At 46.4% G+C, this 25,498-nt stretch overlaps 7 protein-coding genes and 1 long non-coding RNA gene across 14 annotated transcripts; 4 read left to right on the top strand and 4 right to left on the bottom strand.

Moving 5' to 3' along the window:
* The first annotated feature begins 2,203 nt into the window (after positions 1-2,203).
* On the top strand, positions 2,204-7,899 carry LOC105700879 (GMP synthase [glutamine-hydrolyzing]). The gene is made up of 9 exons (XM_012427112.2): positions 2,204-2,302; positions 3,699-3,967; positions 4,049-4,261; positions 4,350-4,647; positions 4,771-5,245; positions 5,331-5,572; positions 5,664-5,834; positions 5,915-6,346; positions 6,411-7,899. The coding sequence occupies exons 2-9, from the start codon at positions 3,747-3,749 to the stop codon at positions 6,510-6,512; spliced, it is 2,154 nt and encodes a 717-aa protein (XP_012282535.1). The 5' UTR covers positions 2,204-2,302; positions 3,699-3,746; the 3' UTR covers positions 6,513-7,899.
* Positions 6,622-12,548, bottom strand: LOC105700876 (DNA repair protein REV1). 2 transcript variants are annotated; one of them, XM_012427109.1, is made up of 6 exons: positions 12,373-12,548; positions 10,702-12,142; positions 10,191-10,632; positions 8,888-10,115; positions 8,650-8,792; positions 6,622-8,079 (listed from the first exon to the last, which is right to left on the bottom strand). In XM_012427109.1, exons 1-6 carry the CDS (start codon positions 12,424-12,426, stop codon positions 7,917-7,919), a joined length of 3,471 nt encoding a protein of 1,156 aa, XP_012282532.1. In that variant the 5' UTR covers positions 12,427-12,548; the 3' UTR covers positions 6,622-7,916. The 2 variants fall into 2 exon arrangements, with proteins under 2 accessions (XP_012282532.1, XP_012282533.1); XM_012427110.1 differs by having other exon boundaries at positions 9,110-10,115.
* On the top strand, positions 12,545-13,735 carry LOC105700882. Of its 2 annotated transcripts, none has more exons than XM_012427120.1 (3): positions 12,545-12,899; positions 13,021-13,207; positions 13,261-13,735. In XM_012427120.1, the coding sequence occupies exons 1-3, from the start codon at positions 12,819-12,821 to the stop codon at positions 13,344-13,346; spliced, it is 354 nt and encodes a 117-aa protein (XP_012282543.1). In that variant the 5' UTR covers positions 12,545-12,818; the 3' UTR covers positions 13,347-13,735. The 2 variants fall into 2 exon arrangements, with proteins under 2 accessions (XP_012282543.1, XP_012282542.1); XM_012427119.1 differs by having other exon boundaries at positions 12,546-12,899; positions 13,277-13,735.
* On the bottom strand, positions 13,521-17,276 carry LOC105700877 (GATOR complex protein MIOS-B). The gene is made up of 14 exons (XM_012427111.2): positions 16,969-17,276; positions 16,708-16,905; positions 16,354-16,653; positions 16,059-16,286; positions 15,828-15,989; positions 15,552-15,733; positions 15,348-15,481; positions 15,165-15,278; positions 14,698-15,061; positions 14,498-14,636; positions 14,276-14,414; positions 14,000-14,207; positions 13,731-13,939; positions 13,521-13,650 (listed from the first exon to the last, which is right to left on the bottom strand). The coding sequence occupies exons 1-14, from the start codon at positions 17,087-17,089 to the stop codon at positions 13,563-13,565; spliced, it is 2,586 nt and encodes an 861-aa protein (XP_012282534.1). The 5' UTR covers positions 17,090-17,276; the 3' UTR covers positions 13,521-13,562.
* On the top strand, positions 14,410-15,438 carry LOC111674345. 2 transcript variants are annotated; one of them, XR_002762383.1, is made up of 3 exons: positions 14,410-14,544; positions 14,714-14,856; positions 15,373-15,438. It is a non-coding gene; the product is annotated as an uncharacterized LOC111674345 (long non-coding RNA). The 2 variants fall into 2 exon arrangements; XR_002762384.1 differs by having other exon boundaries at positions 15,358-15,427.
* A 108-nt stretch (positions 17,277-17,384) lies between the features above and the next one.
* On the top strand, positions 17,385-20,464 carry LOC105700881 (amyloid protein-binding protein 2). The gene is made up of 9 exons (XM_012427118.1): positions 17,385-17,667; positions 17,852-17,965; positions 18,033-18,283; positions 18,366-18,545; positions 18,616-18,871; positions 18,950-19,074; positions 19,134-19,413; positions 19,487-19,652; positions 19,731-20,464. The coding sequence occupies exons 1-9, from the start codon at positions 17,524-17,526 to the stop codon at positions 19,958-19,960; spliced, it is 1,746 nt and encodes a 581-aa protein (XP_012282541.1). The 5' UTR covers positions 17,385-17,523; the 3' UTR covers positions 19,961-20,464.
* On the bottom strand, positions 17,978-23,986 carry LOC105700880 (rab GTPase-binding effector protein 1). Of its 4 annotated transcripts, none has more exons than XM_012427116.2 (9): positions 23,717-23,986; positions 23,411-23,524; positions 22,883-23,328; positions 22,101-22,597; positions 21,742-22,023; positions 21,457-21,676; positions 21,261-21,371; positions 20,963-21,175; positions 17,978-17,996 (listed from the first exon to the last, which is right to left on the bottom strand). In XM_012427116.2, the coding sequence occupies exons 1-8, from the start codon at positions 23,763-23,765 to the stop codon at positions 21,008-21,010; spliced, it is 1,887 nt and encodes a 628-aa protein (XP_012282539.1). In that variant the 5' UTR covers positions 23,766-23,986; the 3' UTR covers positions 17,978-17,996; positions 20,963-21,007. The 4 variants fall into 4 exon arrangements, with proteins under 4 accessions (XP_012282539.1, XP_012282537.1, XP_012282536.1 ...); XM_012427114.2 differs by lacking the exon at positions 17,978-17,996 and adding an exon at positions 20,567-20,845; XM_012427113.2 differs by lacking the exon at positions 17,978-17,996 and having other exon boundaries at positions 20,567-21,175.
* A 300-nt stretch (positions 23,987-24,286) lies between these two features.
* LOC111674342 lies at positions 24,287-25,351 on the bottom strand. Its single transcript, XM_023434322.1, has 2 exons — positions 25,290-25,351; positions 24,287-25,120 (listed from the first exon to the last, which is right to left on the bottom strand). The coding sequence occupies exon 2, from the start codon at positions 25,071-25,073 to the stop codon at positions 24,687-24,689; it is 387 nt and encodes a 128-aa protein (XP_023290090.1). The 5' UTR covers positions 25,074-25,120; positions 25,290-25,351; the 3' UTR covers positions 24,287-24,686.
* Between the last annotated feature and the right edge of the window lie 147 nt (positions 25,352-25,498).

The following is a 25,498-nucleotide window of genomic DNA, read 5'->3' as shown; positions in this document are numbered from 1 at the left end:
GGCTCCGAGGAGTGGATGTGCTACAACTATAATGAACAGTCCGAGAAAAACGTACGTAGTCGATGCAATAATCGATCGGTGGTCCCAATATGCGGACCACCCGGTGTATCGCGTGATATGGCACAGTCGTACACTTCGGTTCTTCGGGAAAAAAAAAATCCTCCGAGCTAGTCCACTCATTATCCGTACAGATACGGCCGATAATGGCACGAAACCGTGCCAGGAACCGCGAGAACTCCCCGGGGGTCTCCATCGTCAATTTTTCCTGCTTCCCAAAATTGGCCATTTCGAGCCGACCTTCTTCCTCGGAGGAGAATTTCAAAGACCCGACAGAGTCGATTACTCGTATAATTGAACGCGCTTTCAATCGCAGGTAATCGGCCTGTCCGCTTTCGACATCTGTCCGAGTCCCACGTCTTCGAAACAATTAGCGCTACACCTCGAAAGGGAAAAATCGCGGAATCCTAATGATGACAACACAATGATCAGGCGCGAGCGAGAATTCCGGGATTTATGCGCGCCGTTGAAAAATCGAAGTTGTCTAATGGCGACAGCACAATGATTGGGTGCGATTGGATATTCCCGGGATTAACGGCGTGCTAAACGAGTCTGCGATTTATCACGCGGAGGTGCCGGAGAAATATACGGGGGCGACGTCGCGTCTTCGCCGGTTTACCCGCTCGTCTCGAGGAGCCGAAAGACGTCCAAACGGCAGTCCTCTCGTAATCCAGAGTAACGAGCCCGTCAAGGCCGTGGCGAACTTAATATTACCATACCTCGCCATACGTAATGCCGGGCATAATTCAATGGCGATTAATTAGCGGAGAGCGAGGCTCTACCGGTCGCGCGATTTCCGGCAACACGGAAAGAACGCACTTCAGGGTTTCCTCGGCTTTCGTTTCTCCTTTACGAGCGGAGCGCACCCCTGCCTCGCTGTATTTATGTCCGTACTTATGTTCTAATGCTGATAATACCCGAAGGCGTAAGACTCTATACCGTTGCAAACGAGATCGCCGTGTCATCGCGATTTTCCAGTCGTATTCATTAGTGTCCTTATAATTGCAGCGCGGGAACCCCGGAGCCGCCATTTTGTTTGGGTCGTCGGGTCGTTATTTAACGCCAGGCGAAAGGTTCGTGGCGATTAAGTTAAGAAACTTTATCGTGGAATGCATTTCCTCGGTTTTCTCCTTTCCAAATGCTTTCGTGGACTCTTGTGACGCGAGATACCAGCCGAGGGATCGGTTTAGTCGCGCCATTTGCATTTGCGCTTTCTGCGCTTTATCCCGGGAAATGGCGGAGGTGTCGGTGGGAATGTAAAGGCGACAGGGTCGATCCGTTGGCACGCCAGGCGTTCGGCGAAGGCATTCATAATCCCGACACCGCTCGTCCCGTCATCGTGATGTAAATCGTCGCTGAATCATCCACGTGTGTTCTAGCTGCTCAAGTAGCGTGGAAACACTCGGACCGTTGCGACTTCGAGCAGCCATCGGCGATGCCGACGATGTGTGCCGATCTACGAGCACCGGCCCGCCCAGAATGCTACTCGAACAATGGACAACGACTTCCTACACTTCGACTTGCAGTCGCTATTTAGTCCACACACGCCGTACGGTTCGACACGTTAATTTGTAACGATCGGACTTACCCTTTCGTATGTACTCGAGAGGGTCTAGAGACGCTTCTCTTGAGCCGCCGCTCGCAGTTGATGCCAGTTTTGATCCAATTTTTGAGCGAAATAGTTCAAATTTTCAATACCTTACCTTTTATGAGTTGGAATAAATTTAAATATCGGTTCTTATCCGTTAGGCTGAGACGAGAACAATGTCATTTACCCCGTGAATATTTAATTTCGCACTTATGGGGGTAGCGGCGCCCCTTGCGTCGAATGCTGGAACCTTGATCACAAATTTTCTTACCATCCGTACATGAGCTCTTATTCACGCCGTGATGGAACTAGCGCCAGTCGGTAATACAAAACCGAACTTTACGTAAATGTTCAAATGCAAGTGTTACTGGAATATCGAGGTCTCCCACGCTTTAAAATTAGTTTTAAAATTACGAAGAAATCCTCGTGTGCTCTTTGAACGATTTTTCTCACCTCAAGGATATGGTTCAACTTTTCGCCGCGTCGGCGGTGAAGTTTCGCTTTGCGCTGGGCGGTCGCCGGTCTACGGACGGTTCGCGCATCGTGACGAATATCTATGGCCGCCTCGTCCGGAGAGTGCACGTTCTGTTTTCCTCCGATTAGTTTTACGTTCCTCGGCATCACGCGGGTGAAACGCGTCGCGGCCGATTCCATCCGGTGAGTGGCTCCTTCAGGAAATTCCTCGGCGGAGGCACGCCGCCTGACCGTTCCCCGAGACCCCGAAACCGTCGCGGCTCGACACATCGACTCTCGTGCTCGGACGTACCCCGCGGCCGGCGATTTGTTTTACCAAGGAGCTCGTAGTCGCCGCCTGGCATTTTCGCAAGGAAATCCTGGAAGGCCTTTGGCGGAACTTCGTCGACGCTCTTTGTGTCCAACGATCAAAACGCTTCCTAGGGCAAAATGCCTCGACAACCGAACCTGCCACGCTAGCGACACACTTTACCGTCTTAGAATTTGTTGTGCACACCCTCCATGGTTATATTTTTCATTCTTACTTAGTAGACACTTTGGACAAGGCTGAGATTTGTAAACCGAACGGATGCAGTAGGTAGCATAGAAGCCGGGGCGGTGTCCAGGTGTCGATAGACTCTACGCTACCTGTGACCGTAAGAGCTTCTCGAATAGCCAAGGTTTAATAGCATTTGTCGCGGCGTGGCATACTCGATTATCCGAGAGCCGTGTACCGATTTATTTGTATTAAGCTTTATTTTTGTTTACTATGGAAAAGGTGAAAGACTGTAAAAGTAGATCTTGGAAAATCTGTAAAAACTAGCCAGGCAGGTAGGGTTATGTCGAGGTATCATAGGACTTTACGTTATTTGTAGTTACTAGGAGCGGTTGAACTCCCGTTACATGGAGTTTGATTCGTGCTGGAAAGAGCAAAGCCTTGTCGAGGCTGGCACGATTATTTGCGTAGAGATTAATTCTGGTTTTGAGAGTTTGTCAGTAATTATGAAATTTCTGGAGATTAACTACAGTTATATCAAAGATCACCGTGAAGTTAAAACGGTTTACAAAAAATCAGCTCGAGATATGCTTGGGTCAATGATTAGGTCAGAGTTATCGGTGGGAGATAAACAGGTCTCCGAGTACCAAACATTTAAGATCTTAACAAATAATGACTTTTTTTTTCAACCTTAATGTATATCTCATAAATGATTACTAGTACATACTGCTTATTTTTTTACCTGTGGTAGCGACCAGAAAATGTTGGAGCCTTCCAATATCTTTGATAGGAATTTATTTAATAATAGCTGCCCGAAAACTGGGCTTTCCCTGGTGAATATATATTTTGAGTTGGGAGTATTAATAGCACTGCATGACGTTATGCTCCAACATTTTGACAGATGCCAAAGGAAAATATTCAGCTTACTCCTTTAAAAAAATTTTTTTAGGTAAATTCTTGTAACTCTAATTTAATTACATAGAAGAAATAATTGTTTCACATGGGTTAAACTATTACTATATGAGAGGAAAGCAACAAATAACGGAGATTATTTAATTTAGCTTGATTTTTGTTATTAATCAGAATTTAATATTTTCGATGCAGCATCGCGGGGCCGATAGCAGTAGCCATAGCAATAGAGGCAAATCCGTGATGGAGAAGAGCGCGGACAGTTTATTGTTTCGCGCGGAGAGGAACAATGGAGCCGATGACACGGCGATGAGCATCGTCGGGGTAGACGAACGTGTCGCTATCCTGGACGCTGGCGCCCAATATGGAAAGGTGATAGACCGTAAAGTCCGAGAACTCAGCGTTCACAGTGAGATCTTGCCTCTCGACACACCTGCATTTACCTTAAAGGAAAAAGGCTACAAGTAATTGGATACCATTGTTTTTCAAAACCTATCCAATGTGCATTATTTGACATCAAACCTTAAAATTATCCATTCTCTCAGAGCGATCATCATCTCCGGAGGACCAAGTTCGGTTTATGCAGAGGATGCCCCGCGGTACGATGCCGATATTTTTCGAATAGGCATTCCTGTGTTAGGAATCTGCTATGGCATGCAAATGATGAACAAAGAGTTCGGAGGCACCGTGATACGAAAAGAGGGCCGAGAGGATGGACAATTCCCTATCGAGATAGATCCCAAGTGCCTTCTCTTCAAGTAAGTCTCCAATTGATATATTAACCATTCAGTGGTTTATTTTGTGACTTTGCGAAATTGCAAGTGGATAACGTTAAACATTACTCAGGGGCTTGGAGAAAGATCAGATGGTCCTGCTGACCCACGGCGACAGTATAGACAGGGTCGCAGACTGCTTTCGCACCACTGCCAAGTCGTCAAATTTTATCGCGGGTATCGCCAGCGATAAAATGAACCTCTACGGAGTGCAATTCCACCCCGAAGTGGACCTTACCCTGAACGGGAAAGCGATGCTGCATAATTTCCTCTTCGGCGTCGCAGGCCTTACGGGGAACTACACCCTCCGAGGCCGCGAGGACCAGTGCATCCAATACATCAGAGATACCGTTGGCAGCAACAAAGTCTTGGTACCGAATAGCATTACTTTTATTGGTTCGACTCCAACAACCTCAAATTTTCCTTCGCCACGAAGAAATCGTAGAACTCCTAAAGACTTCGTAGCTTAAATAATAACAAGCAAACCGTTTCAGCTGCTGGTGAGCGGGGGTGTGGACTCGACGGTGTGCGCGGCGCTGCTGCACAAGGCCCTGAGCAAGGAGCAGGTGGTAGCCCTGCACATCGACAACGGATTCATGCGCAAAGGAGAGACTCCGTTCGTGGAGCAGAGCTTGGCTCAGCTGGGGATCAAGCTGAGGGTTGTCAAGGCCGCGCACAGCTTCATGCAGGGCACGACGACGGTGCCGATGGACACGGTGGTGCCCGCGAGCAACGCCAACGCCGCGAACAACAAGGGCGTCAGCGTCACCGGGGGTCCGAGGACCAGGCTGACAAAGATGCTGTGCGCGACCACGCAGCCCGAGGAGAAGCGCAAGATCATCGGGGATGTGTTCGTTAGGGTGGCCAACGAGGCCATGACCGAGATGGGCCTGAGGCCCGAGGAGGTCTTCCTGGGCCAGGGCACCCTCAGGCCCGACCTCATCGAGAGCGCCAGCTCCATGGCCAGCGGTTGGTTTCTTTGAATTCTCTCGCGTGCCGCGCTAGACGTCGGTCGAAGGTTAATCCGTCTCTCCGATCGTTGCTCGTTCATCAGGTAAGGCCGACGCGATAAAGACGCACCACAACGACAGCGAGCTCGTCAGGCAGCTGCGGGCCCAGAGACGGGTGGTGGAGCCCTTAAAGGACTTCCATAAGGACGAAGTCAGACAGCTGGGATGCGATCTCGGGTTACCGGCTCCTCTGGTCGCGCGTCATCCCTTTCCCGGTCCGGGACTCGCGATACGCATCCTCTGCGCGGACGAGCCCTACATGGACAAGGACTTCTCGGAAACGCAGGTTGGACCCAAAAGAGAGAGAGAGAGAACCGTGTTTCGAGCCGAGGGCCGGGCGGTCTCGATCCAACTAATCGCCGGCGTTTCCTCTCCAGGTGATAGTCAAAATAATGGCGGAGTACGAGCAAATGCTACAGAAGAAGCACGCACTCTTGAATCGGGTGGAAGGCGCCACCAGCGAGAACGAGCGACAGCATCTCCGGCGGGTGTCGAGTCACCGTCATCTGGCCGCGACGCTTCTTCCGGTTCGCAGCGTCGGGGTCCAGGTACTTTTGGCGGATTCGACGAGAACCTCCGCGGGGTAGTCGCCCTCGGGGCGGAAAGTTAACGTAGAAGCGTTTTTCAGGGCGACCGGAGGAGTTACAGTTACGTGGTGAGTCTATCCACCGAGGAGACCGCCACGGAGGGCGTCGTCTGGGAGGACATGATGTTCCTGGCCAGACTCATCCCCAGAGTCTGCCACAACGTAAACCGCGTGTGCTACGTCTTCGGGCCGATGGTCCAACACCCGGTGACGGACATCACCCCGACCCACCTCACCTCCAATGTGATCGCCACCCTGAGGCAGGCCGACCACCTAGCCAACCAGGTCCTGGCGTCCAACGGTTGCATGGGGGCCATCAGTCAGATGCCGGTCATCCTGATCCCGGTGCACTTCGACCGGGACGCCGCTTCCAGGGCTCCCTCGTGCCAGAGATCGGTCGTCCTCAGGCCGTTCTGCTCTCGCGACTTCATGACCGGCACCCCGGCGATTCCTGGCAACGAGCTGCCACTCCATGTAAGTGGCCCCCTTCCTCGGTCGAGGCGGGACGGAGGACTAACGAAGACGCTCGTTTTTTCAGGTGGTGAAGAAAATGGCAGCGGAGATACTGACGGTGCCCGGAATTTCGCGCGTTCTTTACGACCTGACGTCGAAACCGCCGGGCACCACCGAATGGGAGTAGTGAACCCTTTCCAGCCTCGTTACTCGGCCCTTTCTATATTTTTTCACCATCCTTGCGCGTAAACGACTACGAAGGAAAAGTAAAAGCAAGACAACAAAAACAAACTATATTTAAAAAATATATATAGATATATATATATATATATTACAAAAAGACGTACCAATGCGAGGCCTATGACTTCTTGAACCAGACCGCGGGATCGCCCTTGATGAGGCGATATTCGTTCTCTCCGTCTTTACTTTTTTTTTTTTTCGTTAAAATCTTGGAAATTCGAGATCTTTCGCATCTTTTTTCTTTCCCTCGCGTTTCGCTGGAAAGTCCGAGAGAGAGAAAAATAGCATACCCGGAAAAGTTGTAGACGAGAAGTTCCCGAGCCCCGGCATTCGTACGCGCACGAGTCGCGCCTAGGAACCGCGAAGCAAATTAACGGAAAGGGGGAAAAAATGTGTTCGATAAAGGCCGACGAAGGTAAGTATATCACGTTTGCTTGTAAATACGTTCTCATTGGTTATAGCCCCGACGCTCTGTAAAGATACGAGTACATAATATTAATTTATAACTATTGTAGGGAGCTCCTCGAGGGTCGTCTCGCTCGAGCACTCGGGACTCCGGATGCCGAATCGATCGACCGAGGCAGTCGCCGAACGGTCGGAATGATATTATTCTCTTCGCGAGATTTCCAGACGGAAGGGAGTGGCGGAAACGAACCTTGGAGTCCGGTCGATAAGGCATCCCGGAGTTTTGAGATGGCCGAGTGCCCGGTCGCCTACTTTGCATAACCCCGTGGATCCGCGAGGTAGAAGACGAAGGTCGCATTGTACCAACCGAGAGCACGGGACATAGTTAAATAGTTTATTTTCGCTGCGACGAGATAGGGAAACGCGCGCTGTAAAAATATGAATACATAATTTAGGGGAGAGACGTCCCCGAAGACCAACGCCGAAACTCTCTGCCTGCGAACCCGTGAACCGAGGTGCGCCTCGTAGGTACGTAGGTAGAGGAAGGAAACGGATGAGTGGCGTGTAAATGAAGACGGGAGAATCAGGAGAGAGGAAGTAAGCAAAGGGAACGGCGAGGACAGGGTCGAAGGATTGGCTGGGAGAGACGATTCCGCGGAACCGGGCGGGCTTTAGGAAAGGGGTGGGAACGATGGAAAATATTTACGTGTTAAATTATTTAACGAACGGGCAGCTGGAAAAGAAGGGGGCAGGTTATTCGCGATGGGTATAGACGTAAGGGCGGCATTTCATTCGATTAATAGGGGAGGAGTTGCGGACGACGAAGGAGGATAAGGAGGGTAAAGAAAATATCTAGGGAAACGAAGAGTGGGGGAGGAGGCAGGGATGTCCGTTGAGCCCGGTTGTGTTTAACCTATTAATTAATTCGTTAATTTAGAGAGGAGGTTCATAGAGCGAGGTCCTCGTCGGCCAGGCACTCCCGGTGCTCGCATCTTAAATTGGGAACCATCAGCTCGCTCTTGTACTCCAGGCGCATCGAGTCCTGGACGTGGCCGACCATCTTCCTATAAGTCCGATGCCAGGGGCAGCTGCCTCTCCTGGTGACGCATCTGCAAAGAGAAACACGATTGATCTCGGGAAAGGTCGCTTTGCGATCCGCGTTTGTACATTTTTTATATTTCTATCCGTCAACCGTGGAGAAAAAAACTCGGTCGAGCTCGCGCCGCCCGATGCACTTGGCGAGGCACGCGGTCGAGTTTTTTTACGAGAATCGAAGGCGACGAATGTAAATAGAAAAAAATGTTAAATGGTTAAACGTCCTCCTGGGACATCCTTTCGAACGTAAAACTTCCTTTAAAATTGAGCCTTTCCCGGAACTGGCATGAATAATTTAACAAATTGGCAACGTTATCGTTGATTTTGTCAAGCGCCGACGAGAGACTCGAGATATTTAGCCTCTTTTCGTTGCGACGATAGGAAAAGAAAATCCTAGATAAGTAAACTTCGCATATCTGCCTCTCCGTTACACTGGGTGTGTCCCTCTTTTGCCACTTCTGACACTGTAATAGTTTTATGTCTATACATATAGATATATTATATATATAAAAATATGCATACATGTGTATTATTAAAAGGAAGTTCCACACGCAAGATGACATTTAGATGACTGACGTATATACCTGTGCATGGTTTTCAACAGGAGGTGCAGATCTTCGATACGCCTCTTTCGGGGGAGTATGCCAAGGAACTCGGCCAGAGACAGGAAGTCCACTTCGTTCACCGTCTCCGATACGGATATCCACGTCTGCACTTGGGTTTTCACCTGCAACCATTTATGCATGCATCGTAAGATCTTTTTAATTCATTTAATTCTTCCGATCCAGCGGGGTAGTTTAGAAATTGAATGGATATAGAAACCTGCTGCATCGGAAGGTCCAAGAGGTAGTTGACCAGTCTGTCGAGCATCTCTCGATGCTCATCCTGGGAGCTCTTTGGGAAGTTTAAGTCATGGGCTATTTCCATGCGTTGCGTTTCCAGTTGTCTCTTGCGGGGTTCGACGGCAACTTTATCTCCGGTAGGATTATTTTGACCTTCGTTTAAGCCCTCTTTTTCCCGATGACCTGCCTTCGGTCGACTTACCGAACCACTTTTAATCTTCTTTAAAGCCTTTGCACCCTTTGCTGGACCGCCTTTGATTTTTGGTTTTTGTCGAGTGTTCTTGTTATCCGGTTTAAATAATGTCCACACGTCGTTGGTTTTATTGGTGGTAGGTATCACTTTTTTTTCGGCATTCTTTAGCTTCGTCGCATTTTCCCTTTTCTTCGCGTGACAGTACAATTTGACGTCGTCCCTTATGTCTTCGGACAATGCGGCGAGGAATTCCGGATCGACTTGGGAGAATGACAAATTTGTCTCATCTATCTTCTGTTCTTTTTTCTTTAATTCGTTCACTTTGGAGTGCCGTGCAAGAGCTTCGGTCTCTTGAGCAGAGCTCTCCGAATCTTTGTCCTCCGAACTGGATGCACCTTCGGACTCTTGCTTCTTCGCTCGATACTCGTTCAAGATTTCGTTTCTAATGTCTTCGGGCAGTTCCACTAACACGGACATATCTATCTCTTCAACGGGCGGAAGTTTAACTTGTTTTGCTTTATTAGAATTAGGCTTTGTATGTTTAAAGTATGCCTCCTGGCTGGTTTGAATTTTCTTTGCAGGCTCTTTGCTTGCCTGTGATGGAGGCCTCGCAGCTTCTCGAGCTAATAAAATCTCATTTCTTATATCTTCTGGTAACTCGGCCAAAACGGCCTCGTCAATTTCTTCGAGAATTGAAGTCAAAGCCGACCCACCCTCCTGATTCTTCGAACTCTGGGCTCTTTCACCCTCACCCTTGTCCATATAATTGACAAGGGTTTCCTCGTGAACTTTTGGCTTCGAGATATTTTTTTCCTCGGTTCCTTTTTTATTACCATCATCGTGCCTAATTTTAAATGTATTTTCAGAGTGCGACACCTTACCCTTATTAAGGAAATTAATTAAATTGGAGCTGTTGGTTTTGCTTCGAAGCATGTCCAATCTGGAAACTTGTATCCCGATGCCACGGATGTCTTCTGGGACTTGCTGCAAATGAGTCCAAAGACCGAGAACTTCTCTGAAAATGAAAAATCAGATTTTGTTCGGTGAAGAAAGAAAATTAACGAAGCTCGCTGTAAAATAATTAACTTACTTTGTAATGATATTCACATCGTCTACAGAGGCTATAAGGTTTTTTGATCTCGTGAAATAGTAGCACAGTCCATGGCCCATAAATTTAGGAGTTTCTACCGGAGCTTCTTTAGCTCGAACCATAAGCTTCAAAGTAATGCATCGACCGGTAGCGTTGACTTTCTTCAGTCTGGTGCAAACCTCCTGTGACAGCTTCTTGAGAAACTCTTCGGCGTCATTGGCTCCTTTAAACCTTATCCCGTAATTGACTTCGGCAGAGACGGACTTCCTGACATGCTCCAAATTTAACTTAGAAACGTCTATTCCTCGACACATGTTGAACAGTACTTCACCGTTTTTCTTACCAAAATCTTTTTGCAAGCTACCCATTGAGATCTTCTGAAGGTCTTCACAATTTTTCACGCCGATAGCATTCAGCTTCTGCGTTGTCGTTGCTCCAACACCTTAATGAAGAAAAACTCTCTGATCTCTATTTATTCGCTATCTCACATAATTACTCACTATAACTGTACCTGGCAAATCTCGGACATTCAGGGTACCGATGTAGGATTGGACTTTTTCCTTCCTCAAATAAAACTGCCCATCGGGCTTTGCCTTCTTTGTAGCTAATCTGGCTTGCAACTTGTTCCCTCCGAAGCCAGTGGACACGGGGCAGCCAGTTTTTGTTTTTATTTCCTCTCTGAGCATGCTTCCAAATTCCAATGGCGTCAAACCAGTCGATACGAGCACTTTAGTGCAATCTGCATACATTTCGTCGCAACTCACTGCTTCAATATCTAATGTATAAGAAGTCACCGTATCGTAAAGAGCGTAAGCCACTTCTTTATAGCCTTCAAAATCGTATTTGATAGTTCTAAGCTGAGGGCACAGTTTCAGTGCTTGTCCTAAAAACATTCCGTTCCTAATTCCAGCCTCTCGTGCCTCGTAGGAGCAGGAAGCAACTTCAGAAAGCGAACCATACGACTCCTCGTCTTCTCCATCAATGGATTCAATGTTGGACGTTGATTTACCTTGTGGCTGTCTATTTCCTTTGGCATGTGTGACAGCTACAGGAAGTCCTTTCAATTCTGGTCTATTGCGAATACCTACAGAGACGAAGAAACAGTCCATGTCGATGTGCATGATTACCTGTCCCTGGATTTCTTCTTTTGCATCGTTCTCTGGAAGGTCTAGAGCATCGTCATCAGAGTCGGACTCTAAAGGGTTTGTTAAAACTATTTTCTTTGAACACCCTAATTGCAGTAACTTCTCCAAACCAGGAAAAGTTCCGTCGCTTTTGTCCCTCAACTCATTTATGTAGTCCTTAAAAGTTGCCCCCATTGTGGAAATGTGATGCAGGCGGGAATTGTTGTAAAACTCTGTCAGAAATTGTGGATTCTTCACACAATGGGAGTTGTCGGAACATTCTCCATTTTTTGATGGATTCAAAGAATTTTCCACAGCATGGCTGCTTTGACCGTTAACGGTCGATGGCTTCTTACTGGAGATTATTTTGCATGCATCATCAGGTACGTTGTTAACGAGTCGAGGAATGGAGGCTAATGTTTTTTTTGTTTCTGTAGAATTAAAGTTCAATACTGGTTGCAACTCCGTGTGATGAGTGTAGAGTAAATAATTCTTATAATTCAGAATTTTTCCTGCCTTGATACTGTCGACGATCCACTCTGGCTTACAGAGAGGAAGCGGATTTTTCGATTTTCTGTACATAACTATTTTAGAGTAAGGCAGATTGGAGGCGATTAAATGAGTCGTTGCTCCTGGGCGCTCATAATGATGGTAGACTCCTCCGTGTGCCATCATCAGGCGCTTCAACTCGTCTGCTGAAGGATTGGTATAGCCATTTACAAATATTGAAACTCCATTGAACAACGTCGAAGCCCCCTCGTACTCTTTATTGGCTTCCTCCAGAAACTGTTCTTGCAGCTTCGCTTTCTTTGCTGCCATATATCCACCCTAAAATAAATAACAATTAATACATGCAATTTCCTAAAACAGCACAAACTCTGATTCAACATGTGAAAGCAAAGATTCATTTCCACTACTCCGGAGTCTAATTAACACATAAGGTCCAGTATTTTCCTAAAACAGTGAAGAGGAGAACTCCCGCCAATTTCTCCGGAATGTTTAGTCCACCGATTCAACGATCGAAAATCGAGGAAATATTTAACAAGAATTTGACGAACCCAATCTTCGAAGCCATTTTGCCCCCATGCTTCGCTTTTCTTCTTTCTTGACATGGCATTATAAGAGGAAAAATTTGTTAATTTATGAAGTCAGATTCATGCTTGGAATGTTTTGACAGCTCTACAGGTTTCCATTAAACTAGGAATAGTAGGTATTCAAGATAGTCTTCCATCGTCTCTGCCGATGAATTCAGGTTGCTGTTTTACCTTCTTCTGATCTTAGCGCCTACATTCTTAACTTTGTACATAATTTTAGAATAAGTGTCTTCATACTCGATCGATCACGCAAGGAAGTACGGAAGCACGATCGTTTGACTTTGACCGTGAACAATTCTCCCAATTCATTTTACCGACTAATCCTCTTTGTTATCGGCAGCTTAAACGTTTTCCGAAATATCGCTGTACTTTGTTCGGAGTATTTTCTTCCGCCGTTTATTTATTTCATAATGAAGAAAGAACGCGTTAACGGCCAAGATTTGGCTCAACATATTGGAGAGGAAGCGATTCTACTCGGAGAAGTGAAGGAGGTTAGATGTCCGAATGTTTCAATCTTTTCCCACGATTTACATTCGAACTAGGAGGTTATGTTGTTGCCGGTTAACTTATGATACTATTACGTACTAAAATTTTGTAACATTTTTAATTTAGATAAATCCTCTGGGAAAAAGCGTACAATTAAGAGCTCCTGATGATACAATAGTGAATGTCACGCTTCCTACACCGATCAATGAATACTGCGATGGCTATTTGGAAGTCTGGGGTACGATTCAATCCAAGTCGACGATGAGCTGCTTTAGTTATGTGTTCTTCCCTCGAACAATGTTCAAGAAACATGGTAAGCCTAAATAGCGTACCTACTTTGCTTTCAGTTATCAATGGGTCATAAAGAATATATATTTTCTAGACGAGCAGCAATACACAGATCTTTTAACGGTACTTCATGTATTAGGCAACAAGAGGTGGAGAGTGTCTAGAATGTCCGAAAGCTTCTAAGTGTATTGCTTATCCATGTGAGAAATAGAATGTGCTATACAGTATTTCATCAGGCTATAACGTTTAAGATAATGTGTGACTTTATTCAGTTACATTATTGAATAATTCAGGAACATTGTGCACCTGAAATGTTTCAAATAAAAGTATATGCAAAATGAACATGATGCTTGTTTTGTGTATAAAAGTTTGATTCCAGTTTATACAATTCCAACTCCTGTGTTGCAAGAAGCATCCAATGTGAAGCATCTACAGGTACACGATGTAACTGGACACTCTGCGTGTTGTCTATAAAATTAAAATGCACATACTAATGTAATTCCAAAATTGTTCCACTTATTACATGCTTCTAAAAGAATAATTTTTACCGGAACCAGTTTGTTATGTGATTGGCGTGCCCTCCGTGCCTGCAAGTTTGACACCATGTAAACCAATTACTGAACTCTGTCAATTTACCATCGTCTTCGCTTCTACTTGCACTGCCAGAGTTTGTTTGAAACCCACTGACTGTGCCCATGTGCATTAAACAAATAGCGCAGCGAGGCAGAGGCTTCCGACAACTTGGACAGGACGTCATCTGTTGTGACAGAACAAGGCATGTTAAATCTCAAACATAAAATACTAATTTTTATATTACCTTTAATTTATTAGATGTACTGCCTAATCTACCAAATGGTCCTCTTGTCCTACTCAGACCTTGCATGTAAGCAGAGATGCTCTTGCCACAGAAATTGCAAGAGATGTACATTTGTTGCGGAGGTTTCTCGTTGGTTGACGATCTCATGATGATGTCAAAATGTGCTCGCTGGTTCCACATTTTCCAAGAATCTAGCAGAGTTCTGTAACTAAATTACACTTTCTTTATATAAATTTCAGTAATTTTGTTGCATTGTAATTCGTTTTATTTTTATACCTCTCTATCCAGACTTGAACCTGATTTTCCTGCAGAAGTTTCGGAGGCAAGGCTCGTATTGCTAACAGGCTACAGCTCTGCACATCACCGGTAATTTCCAAGTACCTGTTCAACAGTAGAATTCCCTCGAGACTAGCCCCTGAAATAATTTCAAAGGTTCTAATACCAGTTCCTGTCTCAAATTCATTTTATGTTCCTGAAGCAAGGATTGTTGAGACGCACCGGTAAGCAGGAATCCTGCCAAGTTGCCTTCATCCGTAAGTTTTTGGGTGAGCTTCTTTAGGTACTCGCATAGCTTGCCGTCCGACAGGAACATCAAGGCGAAGGCCACTCTGTCTTCGACAGCCATACCGTTCTCGTTCTATCGGAACAAGAGTTGCAAGAATCTCTAGTAATTTGAAGGAAATGTAATTATTACTTACAAGTACACCATCGTAGGAATCATTGTCAGCCGTTAAGAAGGCAAAAGTAGCTCTCAGATAGGGATCGGAGAGCTGAGATCTAGACTTCAGGCACAACTCCCTCCACATGCTGTTCCTGTCTTCGGAGAATCCAGAGAGAGCCATTGCTACGATGTTAAGGTTCGTCGATAGGGCCATCTTGTTAGCACCCCTGTTTAGGATTTCTATCGCCTGTCGCAAGCAAAGATTAAACACCGAGATCGCGGTTGCCCTTGGGTAAGCACCCTCCCTTTCGAGCCTCTCGATAAACAAGTTATTATACAAGTTAGTTTCCTTGTCGAACCGCAAGCCACACAATTGAAGTGCTTTGTCTCTGTCGATCGACCTGTAATGACAATTATGTAGACGAAGAAATTGTGGTTCTTTGACATTTAGAAATTATGTTGAACATTCGTTAATGAACTGTAATTAAAAAGAAAAAAATTAACCTGTATATCTTTGCCATGTGATTTGAGCCTATGTCAGTCCATGGTCGATGCACCAGCTCTGACTTCAAAAACCCATTCCCAGAGTTTTGCTGACCATCTAATTTCAGGACTGTCCTGTGAAAAATCTTTATCGATATATTAAATTTGATAAATACTTATAATTAATAGAAATCGGTGTTTTACCGGACACCAGGATGTTTATTTTCAGGACTTGGAATCGTGCCATCCTCTACCAATGAACGACTCGAATATAACCATTGCCATAAGTTCTTCAGCGTATCGTCTTCAGCTAGTTCTCCATTTTGAGACAGTTCGGGCTGAGAGGGAAAACGGAAGCAAAGTTTAATAAAATATTTGCTGCGCTTAAGAAGAACGCAATATACCTACCAAAAGTCCGTATTCTGCTATTGCTCTGGACTTTGTCAAGATCGATATGTCATCCAAGGCTTTATATATGTTATCACCACTGTGAATATACTTGAAGGATTTCGATGCATGATTCCATGCAAGGTGAGATCGCGCTGACCAATTTACAGTGATCCTTTCGAATACAGTATAATCAGTTAAGCCTATAAAGGTAGTTTTTCAGATTCACTTCAGAAAATGATGTACCTCTATTTTGATTTAGAAGGAAAAAAAGCAGTTTATACAAAGGTTTTGAACCTTGTTGTGATATAGCTAGAAGTCTATTAACATGCGTCGGATGCCAAGAAAAGCTCGTTGGACAGGACCAAGGTGGGGCCACCGTTCTTTCCAAAGCACCAGGCTCTGTGTCTTCTCCACCTCCGATGCCACAATGTTGGACGTCATGGAGGTGAAGCACTCCTGAATGAAAGTCATTGGTAAGTTTTGAGTAGCTGCCAACACTTTATTTGTATTTTCTCCCACATGTACCTGAATCCTTCTGTAGCGATCCTAGAAGATTGTGCCTCGTTGGACACCAAGAAACCTTTGTGACCTGTCTGCTCTGAAGTAAGGTTAAGACAGGTTTTTCAAAGTATCTCGTGTCCCATATTGTTATCTGATTCTCTACATGAGAGACCAAGTGGTAGTCGTTATGAGGATCCACCGATGTATTATACACAGCCTTTGTCGGAGTGGTATTGACCACTTTAACGGCATCTATTCAATTGAGATCCTGCCATAAAAATTCTTTTTACAGACCACAGTAAGTCTAGTATTATTGTACCTCTAAAGTCGATAATCTTCAGGTGTTTATTATTAATTCCAGCAACCAGACATCGGGGCTCATTGTTGAACCAAGCGAGCGAATGCACGGTCTCCGAGACTCCAGCCTCTGCTACCGGTCTGATGGACTCCGATTGAGCAGACCCATGATGATGCGGTCTATCGGAACCCAGAGGAAATTTCAGAACATCCCATAATAAGACGGAATGGTCTGTACGGTACTTGTCCAATCCAGAAACAATTAAATTAGGATCTACTGGATTCCAAGCGACGGCATTACACTGTCTTGCATGTTTTGGAGCTGAAATGATAAAGAAATTGAAAGTAATGCCAAAGAGCATAAAAAATCACTCACCAAACTCCTTTCCTGTAAGGCCTAGTGAATCAAAGGCTGTTGGACCAAATGTCGTTAAAACAACCTTGCCATTTGCTTGACCAACTGCCAAAAGAATGTCCGGCTCTGGCTGTGGATAAATGTCAATGCACTTGACATAATGATGACTGGTATTCGTTGCCAAAAGATGAGCGACGGTTGATTCAGAGATTTTTACACCTTTAATTGAAGTAAGTTAACTATATAAGAACATATGACATAAATTTGAGTAAAAATACCTACATGATGGTCTCACGGTTTCTTTGATTTGGGCGACTTCATACAAATATATCTCGGTGCCCCATGTTATAAACTTATTTGAGTGTATTGGAGACCACTGCACCTCCAATTTAACGCTACTCATTTTAAATTACAAAAATCTCCTCGAGTTTATAAACACAAGCATCTTTCCCGATTTATCCTTTTATCGATTCAGTTGCTTAAAGTTATCGTTTGTTAATGCTTTCACGTGAAATCTGACAAATTGTGACGATCATAACCTCGAAGCCGCCTCGACAGCAGGGACAGCAGGGGCAGCAGGGTTGGAATAAGTAAAATACCCTAGGTAATTTATTTGTCTGCATTCTCCACCGAGGGCAGCGCAGACGCAATCTCGCGACCCTGTCCGTGAGCAACTCCCAACTCAGCTTTGACTCTCATCTTCTCTCCACTCGTACTCTATGCATATGCGTTGCTCGTTAACGGAGCGGAAGAAATAGGAAGGAATCAGAAATCAACAGAAGGAACGGAGCAGGGAACGAGTTGCTGGAAAGGGGAAGGGCCACGGGGACCACGAAAATGGCCGAGGAAAGTAAGAGCTGGATTTTAACTCCTCGTACTCTGTACGAGTTGGGAATCGAAGCAGTGGTTGACAATTTCCATCGTGTAAAGGAATGTTGGACTCGCCTCCCCGACAGTGTGCTCTTCGATGTGCTCTCCAAGGTAACGAAGTATGATTTTCCTCATTTCTGGATTACGGGTGAATCTTGATCTAGAAGCAGTAACGGATCGTAAGATTGACAAATTCTAGGAAACCGTTTCTCGTTCGTAGTAGACTATAAGCGAACGTTAAGAGTCGGTAATTACCTTTTTTTGATTTGATGTTAGCAATGCATACTATTTTTAGCTGCACGCTTGGAGAGAATTTAAACTTCTTGGAAATGCACTAAGCAATTTTGAGATGTTCTCCAAATTACTAAAGGTGTCGGACCAGCGAGTGCGTCTCTTGGTGCTTTTCCAGGTATGTCGAGGTTAAAGTAGCGTCAAGGTACCTTTAAACAAAGAATAACATATTTTGGGTTCTCAAGACGGTCCTGGTCGATGGAATGGAGATCAACAAGGAACTGGAGGTTGGTTACGGATCGTATTGCTTCATGGTCGAGATTAATCCTTCGATTCGAGACAAGGTGATAAATCTTGGCTTGAAACTAGGCAAATTCTTGAGCGACGCTGGTTGTTACGTGGAAAGCGAATCGGTATTACTCAACTGCAAGGATCTTTGTATGGCAGAGGCTCACACTCCACAAGATTGGTGCCGAGTATTGGATTGTTGCCACAAGTGAGTTCGACTCGTCTTACCTCTCCAGGCTTTATCCATGCTCGCGATTTTTATTTCCGATGCCTCTATGCATACGTTATAGATTGTTGCACACGCAGTCGGCGTACTGTGAACTGGATCGGGCAGCCGAAACGTACAAGCTCGCACTCCTGATGATATCGAGGTTGACGAACGAAGGGTACACCGACGTCAACCATGCTGGGCTTTACACCGAATTTAGCGTTCTGTTCTTCATCAGAAGTGAATTCAATGAGGCGTACAAGTTGGTTCATTCCCACCGGGTACGTAAGCCAAGTCGATGCATCGGGCTAACGCTTGGTCCGTATCTCCAGGTGGAGCGTCGAAGCTATGAAACATCTCAAGCCGACTCTGCCAGCAAACATCATAGTCGATGTTTTTCGTCAGGCTGGGAAAGCTTGCATCGTTAAACGAGAATTTCAAAGAGCAGGGTTACTAATTCAACAGGCTTCGTATCTTGCTAGGCAAGTCTTTGGACCCCACCATCTCAAATACAGCGATGCCCTCGTCGACTACGGGTTTTACTTATTGAACTATGACAGCTTCGTGGACAGCGTTTCGGTATACGAGGTGGGTGTCGTTTCGGCTTCGTCGTAAGGATCTTTGGTAGCCTTTGACTCTTGCCCTTATCCACGATCTCTCCACCAGGAAGCTTTGCAGATCAGGAGAAAAATATTCGGCAGACTCAGTCTTCACATTGCTACCGTGCACGAAGAATTGGCTTACGCCCTTTACGTCCAAGACTACGTTACCGGTAAATTCCAAGAAGCCAGGTGAGCAATCGATAGGCTCGTCTCTGAACGAGACAAGTTCAGAGTTCCTCGTTCCGCAGACTTCACGCGGAGATAGCCATCAAGATCATGGAGATGCTGCTGCCGAACAACCACTTCCTCCTGGCCAGTGCAAAGAGAATAAAGGCTCTGATCCTCGAGGAGATCGCTTTGGATACCGGGGCCACTCCGATGTCCGGACAGAACTTGCTGCTCGAAGCCGAGTCGCTGCATCTGTCGGCTTTGAAATTAACCGAATCCGTCTTCGGCAAGGAGAACGTCCTGACCGCGAAGCACTACGGCAATTTGGGTCGTCTCTACCAGAGCATGCAAAGATACAAGGTAACTCTTCGGTATCGTCTCCGTCATTCCAAACACCGAGATAAATGTACTTAAATTTTTCCTTCTTTCCCAGCAAGCGGAAGAGATGCACTTGACGGCAATTAACATAAAGGAGGCCCTTTTAGGTCCGGACGACTTGGAAGTGGGTCTGAGCATAGGTCACCTCGCCTCGCTCTACACCTATCACCTGGATCGACACCTGTGTGCCGAGAAGCTGTACTTCCGCAGCATAGAAATCAGTAAGTGGACCTACAGCTCGACCTAGTCCGTAGGAACCGCTTTGGAGCGAGAATTTCGGAGACGATGGTCTTTGACAGATATTAGGTTGTTCGGAGAGAGCTACAGCGGACTGGAGTACGACTACCAGGGATTGCTGCGCGTGTACACGGTGTTGCATCGAACCGACAAGCAGATGGAGTACACGGAGATCCTCAACCGTTGGCGCAGGCTCAGGGAAAATCGCATCCTCCTGGAGGATCACGAGCTGGACTTGGAGAAGGACCCTGACCCCGTCGACGCGGTCATCCAGAAGTTCTTCAACATGTAACGCAGCGGTAGTGTTGGACGTTGGGTCGCGAAAGGATATTCAGGGAGCACTCGGAGCGATCTCCGGGAGCTTTCATTGTACATACGAAGAACGTTTGCCGGGCCTTGGCTACCAGAGTGGACTCGGATTCTCTCTCTCCGAAGGATGTACTCCGACGAAGTGTGTGAGAAAATGTTCACGATTGAGGGATTCACTCGGATCCGAGCAATACTCGACTCGAGCGGGTTTAAGATAAGAGAGTCATCGCGCGATACGAAATTTTGTCCTTTGCACACAGTGTACTTGTTATTTCGTACGGAATCCGTTCGACCGCTACGAGGCATTTTTCTTACGCGTTCGCATCGCGTCTTGGAAAAGTGCCACTCCGAAAAGGGAAAAGGGTAAAAATCGTGGTCGAAGTTACGGAATCCGCGTAGCTGTGAATCTCGGCAAATGAACAGCGCGTGTTCCGTAATTTTTTAAGGTTTATGTTTGTAAAAAGCGAAATAAATACTTCAAAAATGATCAGAGTTCCACTTTTACGCGTACCGCGAAGTCGTTGAGAATACTGGTCCCGAACATCTTGAAAAACATAGACCTGGACGCGAACTCGCGCCAAGTGACTTATTCGCGCTACACTCAAAGACTTTAATCGCATTAAATTACAGTTAAACGTTAAGTGGTACACAATTCGTATTTACAGGATATATATATATATATACTCTATGCGTCATCTCACCCAGCTGTCAATTAATAGGAATCTGAACTATTCTCGTCTCTTTGCGCCCTATAATTTTTTACCTAGCGATGCCTCTAGCATTTCCGAAGGTTAGGAGCATCCGCCTTGGAGCGCGCAACACCTCGCAGGACCTGTCAAACTCGTTAACTTCCTCCGGCCTTCGCTGTCTTCGAAGAAGTATATACAGAATTTGTAAATCGGCTACCTAGTCTACAACTCCCATCGAAGAGGTTCCAATGAGTAGAGTCCGCGGAACCACTCCCAGAGGATATTGCACGTCTTACCGAGCCAAGCCGGACACGTCGAGCCCCAAATTGGAGAGAGGTCGATTAGTCCGGAGTGTGCGGCAGCATGTGGCTGAAGTAGGGAGCAGTGTTGGGCACCAGAAGCGTGTGACAGACGTCGCAGACCTTCGACGGTCTCTGCTTCGGTCCGCTCTTGACTACGTGGGTGAGGCAAGCCGAGCAAAAGACTTGGCCGCAGTGTCGACAGTGGACCTGCCGATAAAACCCACCATTGGACGACCGGGCGGTACTTCTACCTCTGCATTATATACAACTCGTCGCGATACAACGATATAACCTTTTTCTTGACCATGGTGAAGGCAGAGTGGCAGTTCGGACAATCCTCGACATCTTCCTCGTGCTGCCATCGCACCTCGCTGCCGTTCTCGCGAATTTTTTCCAACTGGATCTTTAAAAGAACGCGATGAATCGGTAATGGATGCTGGGAAGGGTTAAAGCGTAATCCAAAGAGACGATCGTGGCTGGCCGCGTACCTGCAACGACTGGGAAAGACGAACAAAGTCCTTCTGCACCTCTTCGCTGTTTTGCAGCTCCTGCTGAAGGCTCGTCATTCTCTGTCTCAGATCGGCCACCGTGCCGTCCACCTTCTTCTTCTCGCTGGTTAGCTCCTCCAGTTGCCTCTCGACCTGCTTCAGTCTCTCTTCCCTCTCGGTAAAGACGCCGAGTTCGCGTTTATACCTTTCCACCTCGGTCCTGGAAAACCGTAGTCGTAGGTATTAACGAAATTCACCAAATGGGATACAAAAGGATCATCTTACTTAAGATGAGATATCTGGCTGAGAAAAACCGCCTCCTGTCTGTCCTTGGCTTCGTTCTCTCGGTTCATCTGCTCTCTGATAAGATTAACTTCCACGTGCAGGAGTTCCTTTGCCTCCTCGGCAGCTTCCTTGGCCACCTTGGCGTTGATCAAGTCCTCTTTCATCCTCAGCAACGTCACGTGCAGCTCTTCCACGTTATTCGGCATGTTGATGCTCTCGCTCTGCAACTCCTGGGAATGTTTACTGTGCTTCCCGACCAGGTTCTCGTTCTCCTTTTGTAACCTACGGCACATTCGTAATACAAGTCCGATGCATTCCACGACATCGTCGCGCTCATAATGTAGCCCAGATTTTCTTACGCGTTGAGGTGACTCTGCACTTTTTCCCTGTCTCGAGTCAGTTTCGAGAGCTCCTTAATGATGTCCTGATGAACCTGTCCGAAAGTCTGCTTAACCTCGGTCAAGGCCTTTTGCGAGGACTTTGTGAGCTCCGTAAGCTCCGCCACCTTGATTTTATGCTCCTCCTTTTTTTCGTTCCACTTCTCCTCCATCTCCTTGCGGAATTCCACTTCCTTTGCGAGATCCTCCCTCTGGCCCTGCAGCATGCGCTCCGACTCTGCCAACTGTTTCTCCAAGTCTTTCGCCGTGGACTGGATCTTGACTAGTTGAGCTTCGTAGTTGACGCACATATCGCAGATAAGCTCTGCTGTACCTGGTTCTTGGTGCCTCCTCTGACTTTGCACCTCTTTGCACTTTTGTAACTCATCGTCAGTCGATCGGAGTTTCTCCTTTAAGGCTTTGATCTCCTCCTCGAGAGGTACGACCAAGGAACGCAATACTTCCGCATCCTCTTGGGCCTATTAATTGAAATAAAAATAATCTTATTATATGAATATATATAGAAAATTCAACTCGAATAGAAAAGGTTCACCGACGTGCCCAACAAACCTGTTTACGCTTGATTGGACGCATTTGATATTTTCTTAGAGCACCGATATTTTTTGTAATTTTAACAAAAAAACCGTTAATGTTATCGCTCGAACAAATTCCGTTTCTCAGAATGAATATTAGGGTGTTGCAATTTAAGCATGAATGCTCACAGAAAAAAATGAATACCTTGAACAAAGTATGAGCGTACGTACGTATCGTTTTACCTTCCGCATGCTGTCCTCTAGGTTGTCCGATCCCAGTGACAGAGAATCAGCACCCAACTGCGAGGCTACTTTGCGAGCTAGAGTCTTTGTGACGGTCGATAACGAGATCGGCGGTCCGTCCACGGGTGGTTCTCTAGACAACTGAGACTTTAACATCGAGTTCTCTCCCTCCAGCCTGACGACCGTTGCCCGTAACTTGACAAGTTCTGCATCTAATTGTTTGCGAGAGCAAGAAGATTCCTCGACCGTTTCGTGAATCACTTGCTGCAGAGAAGCGATCTCCTCCTGAGCCTTTCTCTTCTCCATTAATATGTCATTCTGGATTTTAAGATCGGCGACGAGTAACTGACTCTTAGCCTCGTCCAATTCATTTTGTAGTCTGACGTTATCAGTTTGCAGGCAAAGGTTCTCCTCTAACCTCCTTTTCAGCTCCTCTGCAAAGGATTAGCATCGGCTTCACATAAATAACTCTCTACTGAAACCAAAAATTAACCGTCGATCGTAATAAGCGCTTGCCTTCCTTCTGGAGAAACAGTTCCTTCATTTTGGCCCTCTGTACGTTGAATTCTTCACGGATTTGAGTGTTCTCTTGTTCAAGCCTTTCGACCTTTGTCGGCAGGTCCTCGGAGTCTAGAAAAAATTATATGTAAACAGAACAATGGTGCTCTGGTCGACATGTAGCATTCGAACCAGAACGAACCAGTAGACGTTCCGTTAATTTCAATCTTTCGCAATGATTCACGAAGTAATTTTGCATACACCGAAAACGGTCTAAACAATTATACCCGCTAATTAATCGCATAAAAGAGATATCAAGTCTACCTTCCCGGCTCTCGTCGGCCTTCTGTTTATCCTCGGAGTCGTTCTCCATGATTTGCGGTTCTCCCAACCAGGCAGTGCAGCTATTACTGACGTGACTCACCGCAGATGATAAAGAACCCTTCGCACCGTGAGATCGCCGTCTCACCCAGTGATCGTTCTCGCCGTGACATGATACATAGCCCGTCTCAAGCCGTTTAACGTCTACTCCAAGTTAAAATTCTCCCTTCAACGGCCCGTCACCTTATTTCTCCTTTGATTTTCCTCGATGGGTCACCACGGGTGGACACTCCGCAGAAATTACCTAGCTAGCATCGACGGCGCCACCTGTAAGCTCTCCCTTACTTTACAACTAACTTCAAAGTGGTGCCATCTTAGCGGAGCGACTGCGAGTTAAATCCATTTCGTAGAACTCAAATTCGACCATCTTTCTAGGATCCTTCCTGTGAATCTCTCAACTCATCTCTGTTCCCTGACAGTCTATACACGTACGAACGAGACCGGCGATGTGGTTAATTATTTATTCCTGCTAGGAATTTTCTATAAATGTTATACAAAAATTTTCGCCCCGCATGCTATCGCCGAGTGAAGGTTCCAAAAGTATCGACACGAGGCCTAGCTACAACGTTCATCCCTATAAATACGAACTGCTAGCAGCATTGAGAATTATTCAAATTCTCCAAGGATTCGCTGGATGTTCATAAATTATTTTGCCGTTACAACTATGAGACTAAAGTACGTTATTTACAATAAAATGTCGCAACGAATGTATGTACACGATAATATCACCGTTCCGCGTTCGAAATGAATCGTGGCTACGCTAATTCTCGTCTCCTCGCGGAATCGATTGATCGTCCCCAGAAATGTTCTCGACGTTTCACAAATCATCCGAAATCCATTACTAGTGATTTTTCTCTCGAATTAATTTTTTTTTTGCACAAATCGTGCCAGATCGGGACCGATAGGAGAACGGTCATTCCTTGCATCCGAGTCCAGCCGACCAGTTGCAGATCCCACCAACGGGGTCGAAGGATAATTTATTCGGGCACGTGTACTCGGTTCCGATCACTCGTCCATTGACCATCCTGGCGCAAGTGATGAATTTGTTGCAAGACGTCGGATGCGGGAAGTTCCCCTGGTCCAGGCACCCGATGCTCCCCGTTCCGGTAACGTAAATCTTCCCGTTTAACGTAGACTTCCCGATGACGCGCTCCAGCTCGTCCTCGTAGTAATCGTAATCGACGATCGGAGCCTGTCTGGGTCGGTTCGGTAATTCGATCACCTTTTTTGGGACAGGCCTCTGACGACGTCGGTTACCGATTGCTCTGGGAGTTGGCGAGGGTTTCCGCTTGGGTGCCATGGTTGTGCTTATTCGACGTCTGGAGATGATCCCGAGCGTGGTCGCTCCTATTCCACGGGACAAGCAGGTTGGTTTATGGCGCAGAAAATTCTAAGACGACGCGGAGTCTGCCGGATCGACGGCAGACCTCGCGTCGTCTCAACGTAAAATTGCCGATCGGGATAGGCCGAGTAACAGGCCGTGTAACAGGCCGAGTCGTCCTGAGTGGGTACGTACTACTCGCAACCCGATGTACACCGACGGGTACACCGCGGGTGGAGGCGAGACTCGCTACAGCAAGTAGGACAGCGGTCACCGGTAGATCGCAGATAGAGGTGGAAGGCATGAGAGTAGGTAGAGAAAAGTCGAGGTTCCCCGGTGCGACGTCGGTTCGGACCAGGGCAGGGGCGAGTGCGTCAACGGAGAAGGGACACGGTTATTTCTGC

Source organism: Orussus abietinus, unplaced genomic scaffold (assembly GCF_000612105.2).
Source record: "Orussus abietinus isolate OABI.00-Male unplaced genomic scaffold, Oabi_2.0 scaffold9, whole genome shotgun sequence".
In the NCBI taxonomy this organism is placed as follows: domain Eukaryota; kingdom Metazoa; phylum Arthropoda; class Insecta; order Hymenoptera; family Orussidae; genus Orussus; species Orussus abietinus.
Note: the sequence above shows the minus strand (reverse complement) of the source record. Positions and strands in the feature narration are given on the sequence as shown.